The 20,558-nt window shown below is 32.7% G+C and overlaps 1 protein-coding gene across 17 annotated transcripts in view; it reads right to left on the bottom strand.

Annotated features, from left to right (window-relative positions):
- Nucleotides 1-343: 343 nt before the first annotated feature.
- LOC127730784 (protein lifeguard 2-like) overlaps nucleotides 344-20,558 on the bottom strand; it is a 39,873-nt gene continuing 19,658 nt past the window's right edge. The window contains exons 4-12 of one of the 17 annotated variants that reach the window (XM_052239347.1): nucleotides 18,076-18,129; nucleotides 17,021-17,111; nucleotides 14,881-14,918; nucleotides 12,809-12,854; nucleotides 9,147-9,188; nucleotides 8,459-8,548; nucleotides 6,985-8,168; nucleotides 6,439-6,760; nucleotides 344-6,307 (exon numbers count right to left, since the gene is read on the bottom strand). In XM_052239347.1, coding sequence (XP_052095307.1) covers nucleotides 8,094-8,168; nucleotides 8,459-8,548; nucleotides 9,147-9,188; nucleotides 12,809-12,854; nucleotides 14,881-14,918; nucleotides 17,021-17,111; nucleotides 18,076-18,129 — 436 coding nt within the window. In that variant the 3' untranslated portion in view covers nucleotides 344-6,307; nucleotides 6,439-6,760; nucleotides 6,985-8,093. Of the gene's footprint in view, nucleotides 6,308-6,382; nucleotides 6,761-6,984; nucleotides 8,169-8,458; nucleotides 8,549-9,146; nucleotides 9,189-12,808; nucleotides 12,855-14,880; nucleotides 14,919-17,020; nucleotides 17,112-18,075; nucleotides 18,130-20,558 lie in introns of those variants that run through there. The other 16 variants (XM_052239349.1, XM_052239348.1, XM_052239351.1 and 13 more) reach the window with 16 other exon arrangements.

The following is a 20,558-nucleotide window of genomic DNA, read 5'->3' as shown; positions in this document are numbered from 1 at the left end:
ATGAAGGGCATAGGAAACTAAGAAAATATAATACAGTCCTTTAACTGGACATGTTTTTTCTTATATCTAGCCACTTCGTGGGAAAATCAATGAAGGGCATTGGAAACTAAGAAAATATAATACAGTCCTTTAACTGGACATGTGTTTTCTTATGTATAGCCACTTCGTGGAATAGGGACAATAAAAAAAAGAAGAATTTGATTGGTAATGGCACTCATATATCATGTATAAAGAATATCAATTACCTGTAAGAAGTGAGTATTAACATATATAAAAGTTGTGTCAATAGAACAAGAAATTCTTACTTCTGTTCACTCATTTACTCAGGTATAAAAAGTAACCATTATTTTTAAAGTAAATTTTATTTTTTTGTAACAACAACAAACAAATTACAAAACATAAATGATGATCAATACATATTTGACAATCAGATTTTTTTTATGATTATTTATCTGTGCTTTAATTACAATAAAATGTGCTATTTTTATCAAGCATGATTATTTGCAGACAATGTAAAACTCTTCTAACAGGACAGACATAAAAGTATGTGCAGCAGCCACTGTTCTTTGGAGCAAAGAAGGTATAACAAGAAGTTCTATTTGTCCTCTTGCATCCCCTATCACTAAAATAATAGCTCTTCACTATAATGTCATAAAAAAAAAAAATTCTCTTCTCTCTAGGAAGGAATGTTACTAATTTCTCAACATGAACAATCTACATGAAATCATGTCAAACAAACAAAAAATAAATCTAATATTTTTGCCTTCAATGCAAAAAAAGGGGGTATCAGGAAAACTGGAGAATTCCATCACTGAAACTTATTTATAAATATAAAGTGATTGTCATAGTTATAGTTACTTTGGTTTAAAATGCTTTGTGTTATGACCCCAAACCTAACGATACTATATCAGATCTATTCTGAAGTCTCAATAAACTAGGAATAAAGTTTATAAATATGTTACAAATGGAATCTGTGAAACATCTAACTAGTGCAATATATTAAGTGTGTTAAAACAGTTAAAACAAATATGCAAAATCTAAATGCCAACCATCAGGATATTTTGATTGAATTTCAATCTGGTTTCTTCAGATTTTCAGACTAGTAGCTGATTTGGCAATGATGTTTAACAATCGGTGATAGCGAAAAAAAGAGAGAAATGAATGCACAGAAAGCTTAGTAATGGAATCGGCAATATTTAAAAAATAGAGTTTTAAAAATAGTGATTATATGCCTGTTTATGGGACGTATTAAGGTATACAATAACTCAAAAACGTTTTAAACAATTTGCATGAAACTTTGGTTAATTGTTTATATCTATTGACGTGAGCTCCCATTTGTTTTTTATAAATTTTAGATTTTATGTTTCCGAGATATTTTTATTTAATTTTCAGAGACTAAATAGGCCCTAAAGTGTACCTTCTCTTTGATTTTATATTTATTTAGTGTATTATTTGATAAACATAATATGTTAGATTTCACAAATTCAACAACCCCTTTTATCCTTCTAATCCATCATTTTATTTTGTAAAGTAGGCTGAGAATTTTTTGACAACCAAAACAAATAAATAGCATTAGAATCTGATTTCAAGGTACATTAATTTTTTCAATACCTTCACTTTTTTAATGCTCTACAGGTTCTTTACCTATTAGGAAAACAAATCTGAGTAAATGTTACATGACACTGGTGAAGATCATTTATTAAAATTTCTTAGAAAAACAAAGGATATGGGGTATCCATCCATGCCACAAAATTAGTACATGCACAGCAAAAAACACACAAAAAGCAAAGGAACAGCGCTTTTATTGCTGTTCTTCATCTCAAAGTCACAGTGAGGCCTTCAACACAGATAAAAAAAAACTCTCACCTATATGCAAGTTTAAGACATCCCCTAGCAACAGTTAATTCTTTGCAAAATGATTCGGATAGACTTTGTAAGATGCATCACCACCAAATCAGGCCCGGCTTTTCTGTTTTTAGTTTTAGATTTTGATAATAATTAAATCAACAGGATTCCCGATTTCAATACACCTTATCGCTATTTGTCTGCCATTACAGACATTTTGTAAAATTTTGGGGTTGTCGTAAGAGAAAATGTCTGATGTAACAATGCAAAAGGGATTGTTGTATGATGCCAATAGTTCAAGTGTCACACAATCTCAGGTCCAGTGTCACAGATTCTGAAAAAAGCGATAAGGTCTTTAGTTATCATCTTTATAGTAATATTCTGATAAAACAACAAAATTCTCAGAATAGTGTGTTACAAAATGGGATCAGTAATGAAGCTTATAACAAGTGGAATGCTATTATGTGGAATTCTGTGGAATCATTTATTTGTTTGGGTACCAATTTTTCGTGGATCAAGAAAATATTGTATTTTTGTGGATATTAGATTTTGTGTTTTTTTCAAATATTGCATATAAGACTATAAAATGTTTGTACTTCATTGAACATTTAAATTCGTTGTTCATCTATATCCATGAATTCTGTGAAAATTGGTATCTAATAAAAAATAATGAATCCACAGTAATATACATGTATATTGCAAAAAAAAAGCCATATCATAGAGTATGATTTACACAGTTTATAACCCATAACAAATAACACATATAATACTCATGATATAGTTCTACCTTGTGTATAAAATAACTAAACTGACAGACTTGATATGGCTGTTATGTGTTCACAAACATTAAATATTATTAGTATACAACAATAAACAGAGAAAACAGATTCTAGTCCATTGATGCCAAACCTTTATCTTCCCATAAAACTGTGGTCATAATATATACATAAAAATCTAGTAAACTACAAAATGGTTGCATAATTCTTGAAATGCTAAACAAAATAAAGAATATCTAGAAAAGCCTTATAAGAGAGAAGGTATAAGGCCACTTTTTTAGCCCCTTGAATTCAAAAATCAAAAAGTACTACAAATCTACCAAATAACATCCTTCAGTTGTTTATAGTCTGTCCGACATTCTGTATTTATATTTATGGACATAAAAAAACAGCCAAAATAGCCTCATTTTTATCTTTTTATTGTTATTTAAATATGAGCAAGAGATTTACCCCAAAAGATATATGTTACTACAATGTTTTTTACAAAGATGGTAATTTGTGTAAAATATCTTTTTGAGTAAAGCTATTGCTCAAATACATTTTGACCAAAAACTACAGGTATGTGTGAAATGGTAATTTTAGATCAAATATGTTAATTTCAACATGTTTCTGACATCAAAGTAACCTTTCTGCACTAAAGTTTCCAGATTAAAGCAACTGGTTCATTTATCAAAAAAATCAGCATAACAGCGTAATTTTCAATGGCTTGAATAAGTTTACTATTTTTGCAATTTCAGGGGCCAAATAATGGCACTTATACCTCCTGCTTTATAAAAAACTGTAAAACTAAAAAATACTTGATTTGTGTTCAAATAATTAGTCAACTGTTATTCTGGGTAATAAACAGTATAATCTTACAGATGTCAAAACACTACTAACTATCTTACAGGTGTCAAAACACTACTAACAATCTTACAGGTGTCAAAACACTATTAACAATCTTACAGGTGTCAAAACACTACTAACAATCTTACAGGTGTCAAAACACTATTAATCCTACTTATTCCTAAAAATTCCTTTATTAACACAAACATGGATATTACAAATTAAGCAGTTGAATATAAACGACTTTTATACCAGTAAAGCCATAAATGTCATTTATTTTTTTATAATAATTCAGTGTGTTTATAAATTCAAAAGAGATTATACAGAAAAAATTTATAAGAAGGTGTCAGATGTATACCGGCATGGGTTCAGAATGTTTTTTCTTGCAATTTTATTCATTTTTGAAAACTTAAAATTCAGGAATTTTTTATTTTCAAACTGTCAAAATCATACCAAAAGTCACTCTGTATTCATTTTTACAGCATGAACTTTTGCACCGTTTTTTTTTTATATATTTTTTTAATTTTTTTTTTTAAATATTCAGAGAATGATATGTGAAATGCAACAGTCATTGCATTAATTTAATTTATAAAAATTACAAAAACCGTAGGAATTCAGTATTAAACCAAAATTTAGTGAATGAAAACCAATTTTTGACCCTTGTGCTTTGGTAAATTTTCTCAATCATGTCAATTCCATTTGATTGAATGAATTTAGTTTTATTTTAGTCATTTGTAACTTAAATCAGTCATGTCTGTTGTGTCTGTTTTTTGACCCTTGCATACCAGTATAAATTTCAATGTACAATAAAACATTTTATAAGTGCTACAAACAATGAACATTCAGTACGATTGTCATTTTTAAATCATTTATCAAGATTTATAATCTTCTTAATTTTAGCTGTAGAAACACAAAAACTTGCAATTATTTAAGACGTAATTCTTTATGAAGGATGTGTGTGCATCACTTGCCACAGACATTCATTCAATGTCATGCTTCAATGATTAAATAACTAGGTCTAAGTGTAAATATGAGACAACAGACAGGTTATGAATATCAAAATAGGAAGTGCAAAAATTTAATTCTGGTAGAAAATGAAGCACAAGTTTTGACCATTTCTGTACAGTTATGATGATTAGCAATATACTAATTGAAGAAGAAGCCAATAAGTTACCATTCCAAATTGTCCTGTAGAAAGGACTGTGTAAATTTGTCTGGTCTCTGTTAAGGGGTAGGAATTATGACTTACAAATTTGTGGTCCCTCTTAATCACACTGAAAACAGCTTTGAATACCAGGAAAACAACACAGAAATCAATGAGATTAAAAAAATATAAATAAGCAGTGCACAACTTATATAATTAACTACTTGAAGAATCCATGCATGTTTGGTTGGACTCTGTCAAGTGGTTTAAGAAGACAACACAACCATATATACTAAATTCTAAATTTCATATAAGACTATGACTGCAACACACAAATTGCTGTAATTTTTTCTAAAATGAGTATAATATAAAATAAAGTTTAACTGTAAAATATTGTGTGAAATGAAGCCCAAAATTGTATTAAACTTTACTTTTTGTATTCGAAGTTAAAAGAATTCATGGTTCTAGCAACCACAAAATTATATGCATATACATATATATATATAGAATGTATTACAAGTACCAAAGCAGTGTTTATCAAATTTAATATATCGTTGCATATTTGAAAGTTGTGATTCCTAAGAAATTCCAAATAACTATATATAGCTAAACTTAACTGTTTCTGCTATTCCTTTATCAAAGATTGTCATTTTTAATAGATATATACTGTTTCATTGCTGATCTTTATTAAATCATTGTAAGCAACCATAAAAAAATACTTTCCCAAAAACATTACATAAGCTAATAATAGCAATTTAAAATGTATTACATTTGTCATTGAATATATCCCTAGCTGATGCTCTGGAAAAAAAAATCTGTTCTAAACTGTAATATTATAGTGATTTGTGGTCAACAGTTCTTGGATTACAACAGATGTAGATGAGTTTTATGATAATTATGCATAAAATATGACCACTTTTGTTTAGACTAAAAACTACCCAAACCAATATCTTAATATCAGTCATGTACAGTGTATATAAAAAAACGTATTTTTGGAATTAGTCTCTGGATCCACCAAAGATAGCCAGAATGAAGAGGAATAGATTGACAATATCCAGATACAGATTCAGGGCAGCAAAAATGTACTCTTCTGGTGACAAGGAGTACTTGTGTTTCCCTCCTAACATCAACTGTGTGTCAAATACAATGTACTGAAAATAATATAATGTACATACAGAAACTTGATTTTTCTAGTAATCTGTACCATCATAATGAAATAAATAATAGGCTTTTTATTAATCTGCGAAACTTATCCTATTTCATCTATGTGGCAGTCATTGTGGACTTCACTATCAATGAAAATATATCTTATGGATTTGTTTTCAACTATTTTTAATGGTAAACGATCAATTTATTATATTCACAGACCCGTGCTGAGTAATACAAACTTAAGGCTTTGAGGAGCATGTACTCATCTATCTATAAAATTGACTCGATCAGAGTTATTTCCTCCAGAGTCAGACAAAAGAATTGGATAACTCAAGTGGAGCAGGAACTGTTTACCACTTCTGGAGCACCGGAGTTCATTCCTGATTTTTAGGGGGGTTCAGTTACTCAATCTCTGGTTTTCTATGTAGTGTTTTATAGACTTGTATGACTTTTTTTTGTTTTTTGCTATGGCATTGTGAGTTTTTCTTTGACTTGTGAGTTTTTCTTTGACTTGTGGGTTTTTCTTTGACTTGTGGGTTTTTCTTTGACTTGTGGGTTTTTCTTTGACCTGTGAGTTTTTCTTTGACTTGTGAGTTTTTCTTTGACTTGTGAGTTTTTCTTAGACTTGTGAGTTTTCTTTGACTTGTGAGTTTTTCTTTGACTTTTGAGTTTTTCTTAGACTTGTGAGTTTTCTTTGACTTGTGAGTTTTTCTTTGACTTGTGAGTTTTCTTTGACTTGTGGGTTTTTCTTTGACTTGTGAGTTTTTCTTTGACTTGTGGGTTTTTCTTTGACCTGTGAGTTTTTCTTTGACTTGTGAGTTTTAGGGGGGTTCAGTTACTCAATCTCTGGTTTTCTATGTAGTGTTTTATAGACTTGTATGACTTTTTTTTGTTTTTTGCTATGGCATTGTGAGTTTTTCTTTGACGTGTGAGTTTTTCTTTGACTTGTGGGTTTTTCTTTGACTTGTGGGTTTTTCTTTGACTTGTGAGTTTTTCTTTGACTTGTGGGTTTTTCTTTGACCTGTGAGTTTTTCTTTGACTTGTGAGTTTTTCTTAGACTTGTGAGTTTTCTTTGACTTGTGAGTTTTTCTTTGACTTGTGAGTTTTTCTTAGACTTGTGAGTTTTCTTTGACTTGTGAGTTTTTCTTTGACTTGTGAGTTTTTCTTAGACTTGTGAGTTTTCTTTGACTTGTGAGTTTTTCTTTGACTTTTGAGTTTTTCTTAGACTTGTGAGTTTTCTTTGACTTGTGAGTTTTTCTTTGACTTGTGAGTTTTCTTTGACTTGTGGGTTTTTCTTTGACTTGTGAGTTTTTCTTTGACTTGTGGGTTTTTCTTTGACCTGTGAGTTTTTCTTTGACTTGTGAGTTTTAGGGGGGTTCAGTTACTCAATCTCTGGTTTTCTATGTAGTGTTTTATAGACTTGTATGACTTTTTTTTGTTTTTTGCTATGGCATTGTGAGTTTTTCTTTGACGTGTGAGTTTTTCTTTGACTTGTGGGTTTTTCTTTGACTTGTGGGTTTTTCTTTGACTTGTGAGTTTTTCTTTGACTTGTGGGTTTTTCTTTGACCTGTGAGTTTTTCTTTGACTTGTGAGTTTTTCTTAGACTTGTGAGTTTTCTTTGACTTGTGAGTTTTTCTTTGACTTGTGAGTTTTTCTTAGACTTGTGAGTTTTCTTTGACTTGTGAGTTTTTCTTTGACTTGTGAGTTTTCTTTGACCTGTGAGTTTTTCTTTGACTTGTGAGTTTTTCTTTGACCTGTGAGTTTTTGTTTGACTTGTGAGTTTTCTTTGACTTGTGAGTTTTTCTTTGACTTGTGAGTGTTTCTTTGATCTGTGAGTTTTTCTTTGACTTGTGAGTTTTTCTTTGACTTGTGAGTTTTTCTTTGACTTGTGAGTTTTGAATGTTCCCTTGGTATCTTCTGTCTCTTTCTTTTCATACCCATTTGTGTTACATGTTTATGTACAAAATATAATCTGAATAAAAAATACGACCATCCCATTGGATAAATGTCATCTTAACCTTTCATTTCATTTGAATGTGTTGGTTTCACCTGTAAATGGCAATTTAAATTCGAGTGAAAACTCATTAAAAATTACTAAAGGATTTTTCCCTAAATTTCTATAAATCTATAAACGATTGCATGATAATGTTTATCATTGATGAAAAGTAACCATTAGTAACAATTTGCAATATTTTTCTGAATTATTTTATTGAAACTTTTTGAAAAAGCTTACTATTCTAAAGAGACAGGGTTTAGCTCATTGTTAAAGGTCATACTGTGACCGGTACTTGTTTACAACTTTGCCTTTTGGTCTATTAACAGTAGCCTTGCAATCATACCATGTTTCCTTATTGCTATATAATACATACAAATGTACTTACTGCAGAGAATATAAGGGCTCCAATTGATGCATAAACCATACTCAGAATCTGTAATAAAATGTTTGTATATTTATTTGTTCAATAAGATAATACTGGTTTTCTATTCTTTATATAAACTAAAATGATAACATCTCTTTAATGGCAGGGTAGAAATAATCAATGCACTATGTAACTGAAATTTAGTGTGGAAATAATTTGAACATGCTGAATCAGTGTATATAAGTGTATTATACTCAATCATTTAAGCTCTGTAAACCAAAAAGCTGTATTATCCAATCAAATTCATCAATCCTGAGGAATTTAAATACCCGCAAGTTTGTTTCTGTATTACAATTTACCTTATTGTGAAAGATTGCAGCCAGAATTCCAAAAACGATTAACACAAGAAGTAAAACAAACAGCATTCCACCCATCATTGTGAAATCCCACTGAAAAAGACAAACACAGATTAATATGAACAGATATTTTAAATTAACAATCAGAGTAAATAAAGACTGGAACATCATTTTGTACATACAGTTAGGCCTTAGTTTTTTATTTTCTGGCATTCAACTTTATTACATATATTTGGTCAACTTCTGTTACCTTAACCAACAGTCTTTTCTATTTGTACGGTTCCGTTTCATCTTTGATGATGACATACTTTGTATGCTATGACTAACCAAGTTTAAACATGAAGTACAAGCAAGACTAATAAATGTCCATTACTAGATCATAGTGATGGAATAATGCAAGGCTTAATAAATGAAAATTATCATTAAACATTTGTTTAAGTCTAGCTGTCAGTATAGCAAGTTGAATTTTGTTGATTTATGAAAAAACTTCTGCATCTTTTAATCTACAAAATCAGGTGTAAGGGTATGTAAATCATCTAATTAGAAAAACTCTGCCATAAACTAAATTAAAGCATCATACATCAAATTCTCAAATACAAAATGTACAGACATATCACTTTTCTGGATAACCTCATATACATTATCATTTAATCAAGTAAAGGCATTATATGTGCATATCAAATTCACTTACTTTTGTCTGGAAAGCAAATATTGTCAGTCCTAAAACTACAACCTGAAAATATAATATAGAGGATATTACCGATCGAATAAATAAATAGTTAAGTTAGTAATACAGAAAAGTAATCTGGGTAAAATAAAACAAGACAAATTTATGTGTTATCATACCAAACAAAATCTAAGGCAATATTCAAAAAATTTCTGCTCCATCTCATGACATATATTTCATGCTTCAAATAATTCACATATAAAATTACTCATTTTCAAGAAGATACATTAAAAGACCTTGAATTCTCTGACATATGCCAACATAAGATACATGGATGAACATTGACATCCTAAGTAGGTTAAAACTAACTCCCATAAAATACTAAGTTTTTACAATATAGATTTTATTCAAATAAAATTTCAATATACTATAATTTTAAATAACAGCTGTGCCAAGAGCACACTATTAAAGTCCATTAACTCTGGAATGAAACGCCAGAAACTTTTAAAATCACCGATCCCAACAACAGTGTTAAGTGTGTAGTATATTTGATTCGAGCATACTATAGATAGTGCATGACATAACTCAAGAATGATATAAGTGATGTCACCCAAATTCAAACTTGATCGGAGTTTTGTGTGTATAAGTTTCATAACATTTGGTTGAGGCAAACTTGAGAGGACGGAAACGAAAAATTCTGCAATTTTTTCATTTGTAAAGGTTCATAACTCCAGAACAGTAAAAGTAACACCACCCAAATTCGAACTTGATCTATATTTTGTGGTAATAAGCATTGTGTATAACATTTGGTTGAGGCAAACTAAAGTTAGAGAATGGAAACCAATTTTGGGACTTACGGACGTAAAGACGGACGGAAGGACAAGGGTAACACTTATGCCCCCTCCTATGACTGCGGGGGCATAATAAAATGCCTTCGTAATGCCTTTTATTTATCTGACGGTCAAAGTCCCATAACTCTGGAATGAAATGTTCAATTTTTTTTTAAATCAAACGGTGTGTTATGTTTACCAATTCCAACAATTGTGTTAAGTTGTCAGTAAATCAATCCAAACAAACTCGATTTATGGTACAAACTGTGATTTTTTTTCCTAAAATCTGACAATTAAAGTCCTATAACTCTGGAACAGAAAAACAGAAATTCAAAAATCGAAAGAGAGCTTGCTTTTATCAATCCCAACAATAATGTTAAGGTTTGAGGAAATCAATACAGGCATACTGGAGTTAAATGGATATTTGAAAAATTGTCTTATCAGACAGTTAAAGCAAGTAAGGATATGTGAAAAATTGTCTTAATTCAGACAGTCAAAGCAAGTAACTCAAAAATGAAAAGGAGCTTTCTTCCATCAATCCTAATAATATGTTAAAATTACATGATAATTGGTAAAAGCAAATTTGAGTTATCTTACAAAGTGTTGACGAACAGATTGACAAATGGACGGATGAACTGACAGACAAACAGATGGACGAACAGACAGACTAAATTGGTATACCATAATACGTCCTGTCTTCGACAGACATATAAAAATTGTTCTCCTTAGGAAAGCTCATAAATAAGGAATATTGATGTGAAAGATGCTGAAGAATTTGAGATTTACATGAACTTTTTTTTATGTTTTCACTCAATACAGTCATGAAGTCAGGTGACTCAATTTTCATATGGGTCTTCCATTTCTACCACTCACAAATGAATTAAAGTTTGGACCTTAACACGAAATTCAACATGAGACATTCTTGCATAAATTGAAGACCAAGAAGATTTATAAACAATCCAAGACTTGTCCAATAGAAAATATCCTTCCTATATAACTTGCACTTTGCCACTGCATTTATAACTTGACCTTGTTTTGGTAGAAAAAACGACCAACCAGCAAAAGAAAAGATGAAATGTAGTATCTGCACCTTACTCTAGTTAGGTCAGGGAATAACCCCTACTCTGTTAGTTGAGGTTACACATCTATGATGTTAGGTCAGGGAATAACCCCTACTCTGTTAGGTCAGGGAATAATCCCATCTCTGATAGGTCAGGGAATAACCCCTACTCTGTTAGGTCAGGGAATAACCCCTACTCTGTTAGGTCAGGGAATAACCCCTACTCTGTTAGTTGAGGTTATAACACCTACTCTGTTAGGTCAGGGAACAACCCCTACTCTGTTAGGTCAGGGAATAACCCCTACTCAGTTATTTAAGGGAATAACCCCTACTCTGATAGGTCAGGGAATAACCCCTACTCGGTAAGGTCAGGGAATAACCCCTACTCTGATAGGTCAGTGAATAATGCCTACTCGGATAGGTCAGGGAATAACCCCTACTCTGTTAGGTTAGGGATTAACCCCTACTCTGTTAGGTCAGGGAATAACCCCTTCTCTTAGATGAGGTTATAACACCTACTCTGTTAGGTCAGGGAATAACCCCTACTCTGTTAGGTCAGGGAATAACCCCTACTCAGTTAGTTGAGGGAATAACCCCTACTCTGATAGGTCAGGGAATAACCCCTACTCTGTTAGGTCAGGGAATAACCCCTACTCTGATAGGTCAGTGAATAACCCTACTCTGATAGGTCAGTGAATAACCCCTATTCTGATAGGTCAGTGAATAACCCCTACTCTGTTAGGTCAGGGAACAACCCCTACTCTGTTAGGTCAGGGAATAACCCCTACTCAGTTATTTGAGGGAATAACCCCTACTCTGATAGGTCAGGGAATAACCCCTACTCGGTAAGGTCAGGGAATAACCCCTACTCTGATAGGTCAGTGAATAACCCCTACTCGGATAGGTTAGGGAATAACCCCTACTCTGTTAGGTCAGGGAATAACCCCCATCTCTGATAGGTCAGGGAATAACCCCTACTCTGTTAGGTCAGGGAATAATCCCATCTCTGATAGGTCAGGGAATAACCCCTACTCTTGATAGGTCAGGGAATAACCCCTACTCTGTTAGTTGAGGTTATAACACCTACTCTGTTAGGTCAGGGAATAACCCCTACTCTGTTAGGTCAGGGAATAACCCCTACTCTGTTAGTTGAGGTTATAACACCTACTCTGTTAGGTCAGGGAATAACCCCTACTCTGTTAGGTCAGGGAATAACCCCTACTCTGTTAGTTGAGGTTATAACACCTACTCTGTTAGGTCAGGGAATAACCCCTACTCTGTTGGGTCAGGGAATAACCCCTACTCTGTTAGGTCAGGGAATAACCCCTACTCTGTTAGGTCAGGGAACTACACCTACTCTGTTAGGTCATGGAATAACCCCTACTCAGTTAGTTGAGGGAATAACCCCTACTCTGTTAGGTCAGGGAATAACCCCTACTCTGTTAGGTCAGGATATACTAAGTAACCCATATCTCTGATAGGTCAGGGAATAACCCCTACCCTGTTAGGTCAGGGAATAACCCCTTCTCTGTGAGGTCAGGGAATAACCCCCATCTCTGATAGGTCAGGGAATAACCCCTACTCTGTTAGGTCAGGGAATAACCCCCATCTCTGATAGGTCAGGGAATAACCCCTACTCTGTTAAGTCAGGGAATAACCCCCATCTCTGATAGGTCAGGGAATAACCCCTACTCTGTTAGGTCAGGGAATAACCCCTTCTCTGTTAGGTCAGGGAATAACCCCTACTCTGTGAGGTCAGGGAACAGCTATGTAAACCAATACAATTTATTACTTACTGCTGTGATGGCAGCTGCATACATAACTTCCTCTGCATGATAACGTCTGAAAACATAGATTATAAATAAATAATAATAATTACAGCTGCATTATATACGATGGCAAATTATATGAAACTGCAGTTATCTTAAGGTCATAAAGATGTATATAAATTGTAAATATTTTTATTTCCATGAAATTGATGTCATCTAGATCATGTCAAACTATATATATATCTCAATATCCACAAATAAGAGAGTTCATGTTGAAATGTCTTCCCTCCTCTTTGTATGCCAGAAAGATATGTACCCTATTACAATCATTCTATACCCCGTATATGTCTCTTCCCTATGACTCATACAACTTAAAAATCATCTGGATACAAGATATGGATTACCCAGTTCCTCTATCTATTGAAATTTGAAAACTTTATACAAAAAGTTTACACTGCTAGTGCTTGAGTGGCCATCTGTTTGGAAAACAAAAGACTTGCATCTTACAACATCTGTTGCAAAAATTAAATGACTACAACATTCCTGATGCATGTTTAATTCGAAGATCTGATGGTGATCATGTAACAGGGATGGTATAATACATTGAAGATTTGATGGTGGTCATGTAACAGGAGTGGTACAATACAATATATCAAGATCTGATGGTGGTCATGTAACAGGAGTGGTACAATACAAAGATCTGATGGTGGTCATATAACAGGAGTGGTACAATACAATATAACAGGATCTGATGGTGGTCATGTAACAGGAGTGGTACAACTCAAGGATCTCATGGTGGTCATGTAACAAGAGTGGTACAATACAATATAACAGGATCTGATGGTGGTCATGTAACAGGAGTGGTACAATTCAAAGATCTCTTGGTGGTCATGTAACAGGAGTGGTACAATTCAAAGATCTCTTGGTGGTCATGTAATAAGATGGTACAATACAATATAACAGGATCTGATGGTGGTCATGTAACAGGAGTGGTACAATACAATATAACAGGATCTGATGGTTGTCATGTAACAGGAGTGGTACAATACAAAAGATCTGATGGTGGTCATGTAACAGGAGTGGTACAATACAATATAACAAGATCTGATGGTGGTCATGTAACAGGAGTGGTAGAATACAGTTTTAACAAGATCTGATGGTAAATTATTTATTTTGTAAACAATATTTCCGTACTCCAGGTATACCTTACAAAAAATTTATTTTATTTACCTGTGTACGTTATTTTTATTTGGCGGCATTTTGTCCAAGGTTAAGGTTGTCTTTTTGATATTATTTTACATCTGACCCCCTTGTTTTATTAATTTTATAATTACATTGTGTCATAGATCAAATTTATTCGTTTAGTGTATGTTCACTTGTTTTTGTTAATATGTATTTTGATTGAGTTAAGACATTTCAGTTGATATTTTAGAGTGTGTCTTTTTATGTTGTGATTTTACACTATTGTTTCAGGTAGGGTGAAGGTTGGGGCCTATCAAAACGTTAAAACCTGCTGCATTTGTTTGCACCTGTCCTAAGTCAGAAACCTGATGTTCAGTGGTTGTCGTTTGTTGATGTGGTTCAAAAGTGTTTCTCGTTTTTTATATAGATTAGACGGTTTGTTTTCCTGTTTGAGGGTTTTACACTAGTCATTTTTGGGGCCCTTTATAGCTTGCTGTTCGGTGTGAGCCAAGGCTCCGTGATGAAGGCCGTACTTTGACCTATAATGGTTTACTTTTACAATTTGTGACTTGGATGGAGAGTTGTCTCATTGGCACTCGTACCACATCTTCTTATATCTATGTAACAGGAGTGGTACAATACAATATAACAAGATCTGATGGTGGTCATGTAACAGGAGTGGTACAATACCATATATCAAGATTTGATGGTGGTCATGTAACAGGAGTGGTACAATACAATATAACAAGTTTATACATGAATATGAAATTGTTACATAGAGATCCAAAGAAAAATGTACCAAATATTTGGTTATGGATTGAAATTGATCAATCCATATTCTCTTAAGAGTAAGGAAACAACAATTCAAGCATGCTTAGTACAAAACTCCAGGTATAAAGTTATAGGTTATAACTTACGCTGCCACAGTTCCCAGTAAAAAAGCTTCAAATAAAGTCTGAAAAGAAACAAATCTTATTTTCTAAATGGTAAACACGCAGGTAAATTTTAATTGGAAACCATGTAACAAAAAATAAAAAGAATAAAATCCAAAGAAAATGATATCTTAATTAAAACTTTCCCCAATAGAAGTCAGATACAGCAAAAATAAAGCTCAATAAAAGAACAGAGTTCCAATGTTCCCCGGGTTGCACATATTCTATATTTCCAAGGGCATAATTCTTTTTAAAAAAGTCGATCGGCCACCATTATTAAACTTGTCCTAGATATTGCTGGTATTAACCTATAGTATAAGTTTTATAAAAATCTGGCAAGAGTTGTACCCGTGAGAGCGCTAACAAGGCCATTTTCCATAAATTTAATATTTCCAAGGGGCATAACTCTTTTAAAAAAGTCGATCGGCCACCACCATACAATTTGACTGAGATATTGCTGATATTAACCTATAATATAAGTTTTATAAAAGTCTGGCAAGAATTGTACTCGTGAGAGCGCTAACAAGGCCATTTTCCATAAATTAAATAATTCCAAGGGGCATTACTCTTTTAAATAAATGTGGATTGTGTCCAAATGTGGACACAGATGATACCCCCGCTTGCATTTCATATAGTTATAAAGGGACATAACTGGAGAAAGGTAAAAGTGACGCTACCCAAATTTGAACTTGATCTGAGTTTTGTGGTAATAAGCGTTGTGTGTAAGTCTCATAACATTTGGTTGAGGCTAACTTAAGAAGAGAACAGAAACGAAAAAAATCAGCAATTTTTCTATTTGTAAACACGCATAACTCTAGAACGGTTGTGTATAAGTTTTATAACATTTGGTTGAGATAAATTAAAGTTAGAGAAAGGAAACGAAAAATTCAGCAATTTTTATGTTTATAAAGGGACATAACTCAAGAATGGTAAAAGTGACGCCACCGAATTTCGTACTTAATCTGTATTGTGCAGTAATAAGCATTGTGTATAAGTTTTATAACATTAAGTTGAGGCAAACTAAAGTTAGAGAATGGAAACTATAAATTTTGCAATTTTTCGATTTATAAAGGGGCATAACTCAATAATGGTTAAAGTGACACTACCCAAATTCAACTTGATCTGTGTTTTATCAGTGGAAGGCAAAATTAAACATTGCATTGTATAAAGCATTGATTGTAGTTGATTAAACTATAATCATGGACAAAGGAAGATAACTCCAATTTCAAAAATTACTTGAATAATGACTGATATTTTTGGAACAAAAAATGAAAAATTTAGCAATTTTTCCATTTGTAAAGGGGCATAACTCTAGAACAGTAAAATTCAAACTTGATCGGTGTATTGTGGTAATAAGCATTGTGTATAAGTTTCATAACATTTGGATGAGACAAACTTAAGTTAGAAAACGGAAATGAAAAATTTTGCAATTTTTCCATTTATAAAGGGACATAACTCTGGAACGGTTAAAGTGACGCCACCAAAATTCAAACTTGATCTGTGTTTTGTGGTAATAAACATTGTGTATAAGTTTGATAACATTTGGTTGAGGCAAACTTAAGTAAGAGAACGGAAACCAATTTTGGGACGTACGTACGTACAGACGGACAAGGGTAAAACTTAATGCCCCCTCCGATTCTGCGGGGGCATAAAAAAGTCCATCGGCCACCATAATAGAACCTGTCCGAGATATTGCTGATATTTACCGAGAGTATAAGTTTTATAAAAATCTGGCAAGAATTGTACCCGAGAGAGCGCTAACGAGGCCATTTTCCATAAATTTAATATTTAAAAAAGTCGATCCGCCACCATTATAGAACTTGTCCAAGATATTGCTACAGTATGATGTAATATTAATCTCAGAATATCTTGTTTAGTCTTATATTCTGAATATGCATGAATATTTGCCACTGGACTTCTGCAGACATCAATCCATTTTTACTGATTACTCTTACATGTCTACATGTTACAGCTGTTTTGTGCTATTTGGTTGGGTTGTTCTCTCTTTGACACATTCCCTGTTTCCTTTTCTATTCTATAAGTTAAGTTACAGCTATGACTGTAGAGCTTTTTACTAAGGTCATTTTCTTATTTGTTACATAGTTTAGTCACTTTGTTTACTTACAAATAATCCGAGAAAGATCATATTGAGTGGAAAACTTCTACGTACTCCTTCACAGCAAGCCAACACAATTAAAATGATAAATGTCATCACACTGTAATATAAATATGTCAGAGATAATTTAATAAACATTTATTTTTATAAATAAGAGGGGTTGTGAGTTAAACATCGTTGAAACAGTAACAAAACTAAAAAAAAACCAACAAATCAACAATTGGCAAATGTTGGTAGCATTAATTTCCTGGTCTCTTTTTAACTAAAACAAAATTCTAGACTCATGGTGATATTAATCTTGTGACACATTTTGGGAACAGTAAGAGTACTGTGTTAACTAAGCTTGTTAGTTTGCTGAATCAATGATGTTTGTCCCTGTCGAGGCAAAAATAATACAAGTAGTTTCAATTGGAACTTATCAGCCTTAATCTTAATACAGTTATTCTTGCCATAAAGCAATTTTGACAATCATACCATATATACCTGTTTCTGCTATAAAATGTATAATTTTTGTAAGAATTTAGACAGGCTAATAGGTAGCCAGTAACAAACAAACAAAAAATAAATGGGGAATGTGTCCATGGGACACAGATGATGCCCCCGCTTGTATATAACATTATAAAGGGACATAACTCAAATACAGTAAAAGTGACACTACCCAAATTTGTACTTGATCTGAGTTTTGTGGTAATTAGCATTGTGTATAAGTTTCATAACAATTGGTTGAGGCAAACTTAAGTAAGAGAACAGAAACAAAAAAATTCAGCAATTTTCAATTTGTAAAGGGACATAACTCTAGAATGGTAAAAGTGATGCCACCAAAAATTCAAACTTGATCTGTGTTTTGTGATAATAAGCTTTGTGTATAAGATTCATAACATTTGGTTGAGGCAAACTAAATAAGGGAACAGAAATGAAAAAATTCAGCAATTTTGCCCCTTGTATAACTCTACAACGGTAAAAACAATTCAGGTTGTGGAATAACAGGTTTGGCAGTATTTATTTTCTTAAAGGGACAATCACTGCTTGGCAGCAGAAAAATGCAAAATATTAAAATAACTTACAAAGCAACGATCCATAACCATATGTTTGCTCTAGAATAATCTCGAACTTCTGGTCTGAAAAGCATGAACTAACGTCTTAAAATATAAAATTATCACATCTTTTAAAGCACATGGTACTAATAATATAAGAAAACAACATATAATCAAGTTTCTAATTTCTTATAGAAATATTACACCGAGGTACAGGGTATCATCAGTGGCGACCATTTTGGAAGACATGAACTAAAAATAAAGCAGCATGAACCCATTTAAAACCCCAGGTGTATCTGACACTCTGGAAGGGTCAACAGTTCCTTCTACACTTATGCATGTGCCACCCACTGAATTAATCTTGTTAAAATTTGTTTCATGTTTATAACAGATGAAGATTATGAGGGACTATACAGTTGAGGATGGATAAATGTCACTAAGACTGTCTTCCCTATGATTATGAGGGACTATACAGTTGAGGATGGGTAAATGTCTGTTAGACTGTCTTCCCTATGATTATGAGGGACTATACAGTTGAGGATGGGTGAACGTCTCTTAGACTGTCTTTCCTATGATTATGAGGGACTATACAGTTGAGGATGGATAAATGTCTCTTAGACTGTCTTCCCTATGATTATGAGTGACTATACAGTTGAGGATGGGTGAATGTCTCTTAGACTGTCTTCCCTATGATTATGAGGGACTATACAGTTGATGATGGGTAAATGTCTCTTAGACTGTCTTCCCTATGATTATGAGGGACTATACAGTTAAGGATGGATAAATGTCTCTTAGACTGTCTTCCCTATGATTATGTCTCGTAGACTGTCTTCCCTATGATTATGAGGGACTATACAGTTGAGGATGGATAAATGTCTCTTAGACTGTCTTCCCTATGATTATGAGTGACTATACAGTTGAGGATGGGTGAATGTCTCTTAGACTGTCTTCCCTATGATTATGAGTGACTATACAGTTGAGGATGGGTGACTGTCTCTTAGACTGTCTTCCCTATGATTATGAGTGACTATACAGTTGAGGATGGGTGAATGTCTCTTAGACTGTCTTTCCTATTATTATGAGGGACTATACAGGTGAGGATGGATAAATGTCTCTTAGACTGTCTTCCCTATGATTATGAGGGACAATACAGTTAAGGATGGGTGAATGTCTGTTAGACTGTCTTCCCTATGATTATGAGGGACTATACAGTTGAGGATGGATAAATGTCTGTTAGACTGTCTTCCCTATGATTATGAGGGACTATACAGTTGAGGATGGGTGAATGTCTGTTAGACTGTCTTCCCTATGATTATAAGTGACTATACAGTTGAGGGACTATACAGTTGAGGATGGGTGAATGTCTCTTAGACTGTCTTCCCTATGATTATGAGGGACTATACAGTTGATGATGGGTGAATGTCTGTTAGACTGTCTTCCCTATGATTATGAGTGACTATACAGTTGAGGACAGAGATGGGTACCATTACTTTCAATGTAATTGATTAAATTAAATTAATGATTACATCATTTCTCAAAGTAGCTGATTAAATTAATGATTACATTGGCAAGAAATCATGATTACATCTGATTACAATGAATTTCAAAATAACACATTTGAATGATGTTAATAAATAAACATTACAACTGCAGCATGTTTTGAGAAAGGATTTTATTTGATAAAACTTTTCTCCATTAGGAAATAAATGCCTGTTAACTAAGCCAGGAATATGACAGTTGTTATCCATTCATTTGATGTGTTGAGTACAGTATTTTGTTATTTCACTTTTTAATATGTTATGAAATGATAACTTTCAAATTTATATACCACTAAGATTCACAACATATAAACATGAACATGTTGTCACTGGTTATGGCCCTTTACACTTTACCATTATATAATTATTATTCCTTGAAATATTTGACTTCTATTGAATAAAGGTTTCTAAAGAGGCTTGGCTAATATCTTTCTGACATCTTACAGATTTTATATGTATTTCAGTTACCAGTCAAAAACACATCTAAAAATTGTAATAGTATTGTTTAATGATCATTACATTTTACGTGTACAATAATCACAATATCAACAAAAGGCTTATAATTCAGGTTTAAAAAAGTATAACATGAGTAAAACAATCATCAAGTACACATCTTTTAATTGTGAATATATGTATAACACTTTTTATTTAGGCTAACAATGACTTTCAATATTGTAACAGTTTATTTTTTAAAGAAGTAAATAAATCAATTAAGCCTAAACTAATACTAGCATGAATTATTTACAATAAAAACCTATGATCAATGAAATAGTTATTCCTTAAAAAAACTTATCAAACTAAAACAGAAGTCAATATTTTCCTTTCTTTTTGATAAAAAAAACCCCCCAGAATGTTAAGCCTTTCACCAATTCACTTCAAATCTGAATTATATCAAAAATGTAGATTTTTGAATTCTATAAATTTGTTATAATATTGATCATATTTCTATTAATTTATTCAATAATAAAATGCTTC

This window comes from Mytilus californianus, unplaced genomic scaffold, assembly GCF_021869535.1.
Source record: "Mytilus californianus isolate M0D057914Y unplaced genomic scaffold, xbMytCali1.0.p SCAF_2, whole genome shotgun sequence".
Classification (NCBI taxonomy): Eukaryota; Metazoa; Mollusca; class Bivalvia; order Mytilida; family Mytilidae; genus Mytilus; species Mytilus californianus.
This window is presented reverse-complemented; position numbering and strand designations above follow the sequence as displayed.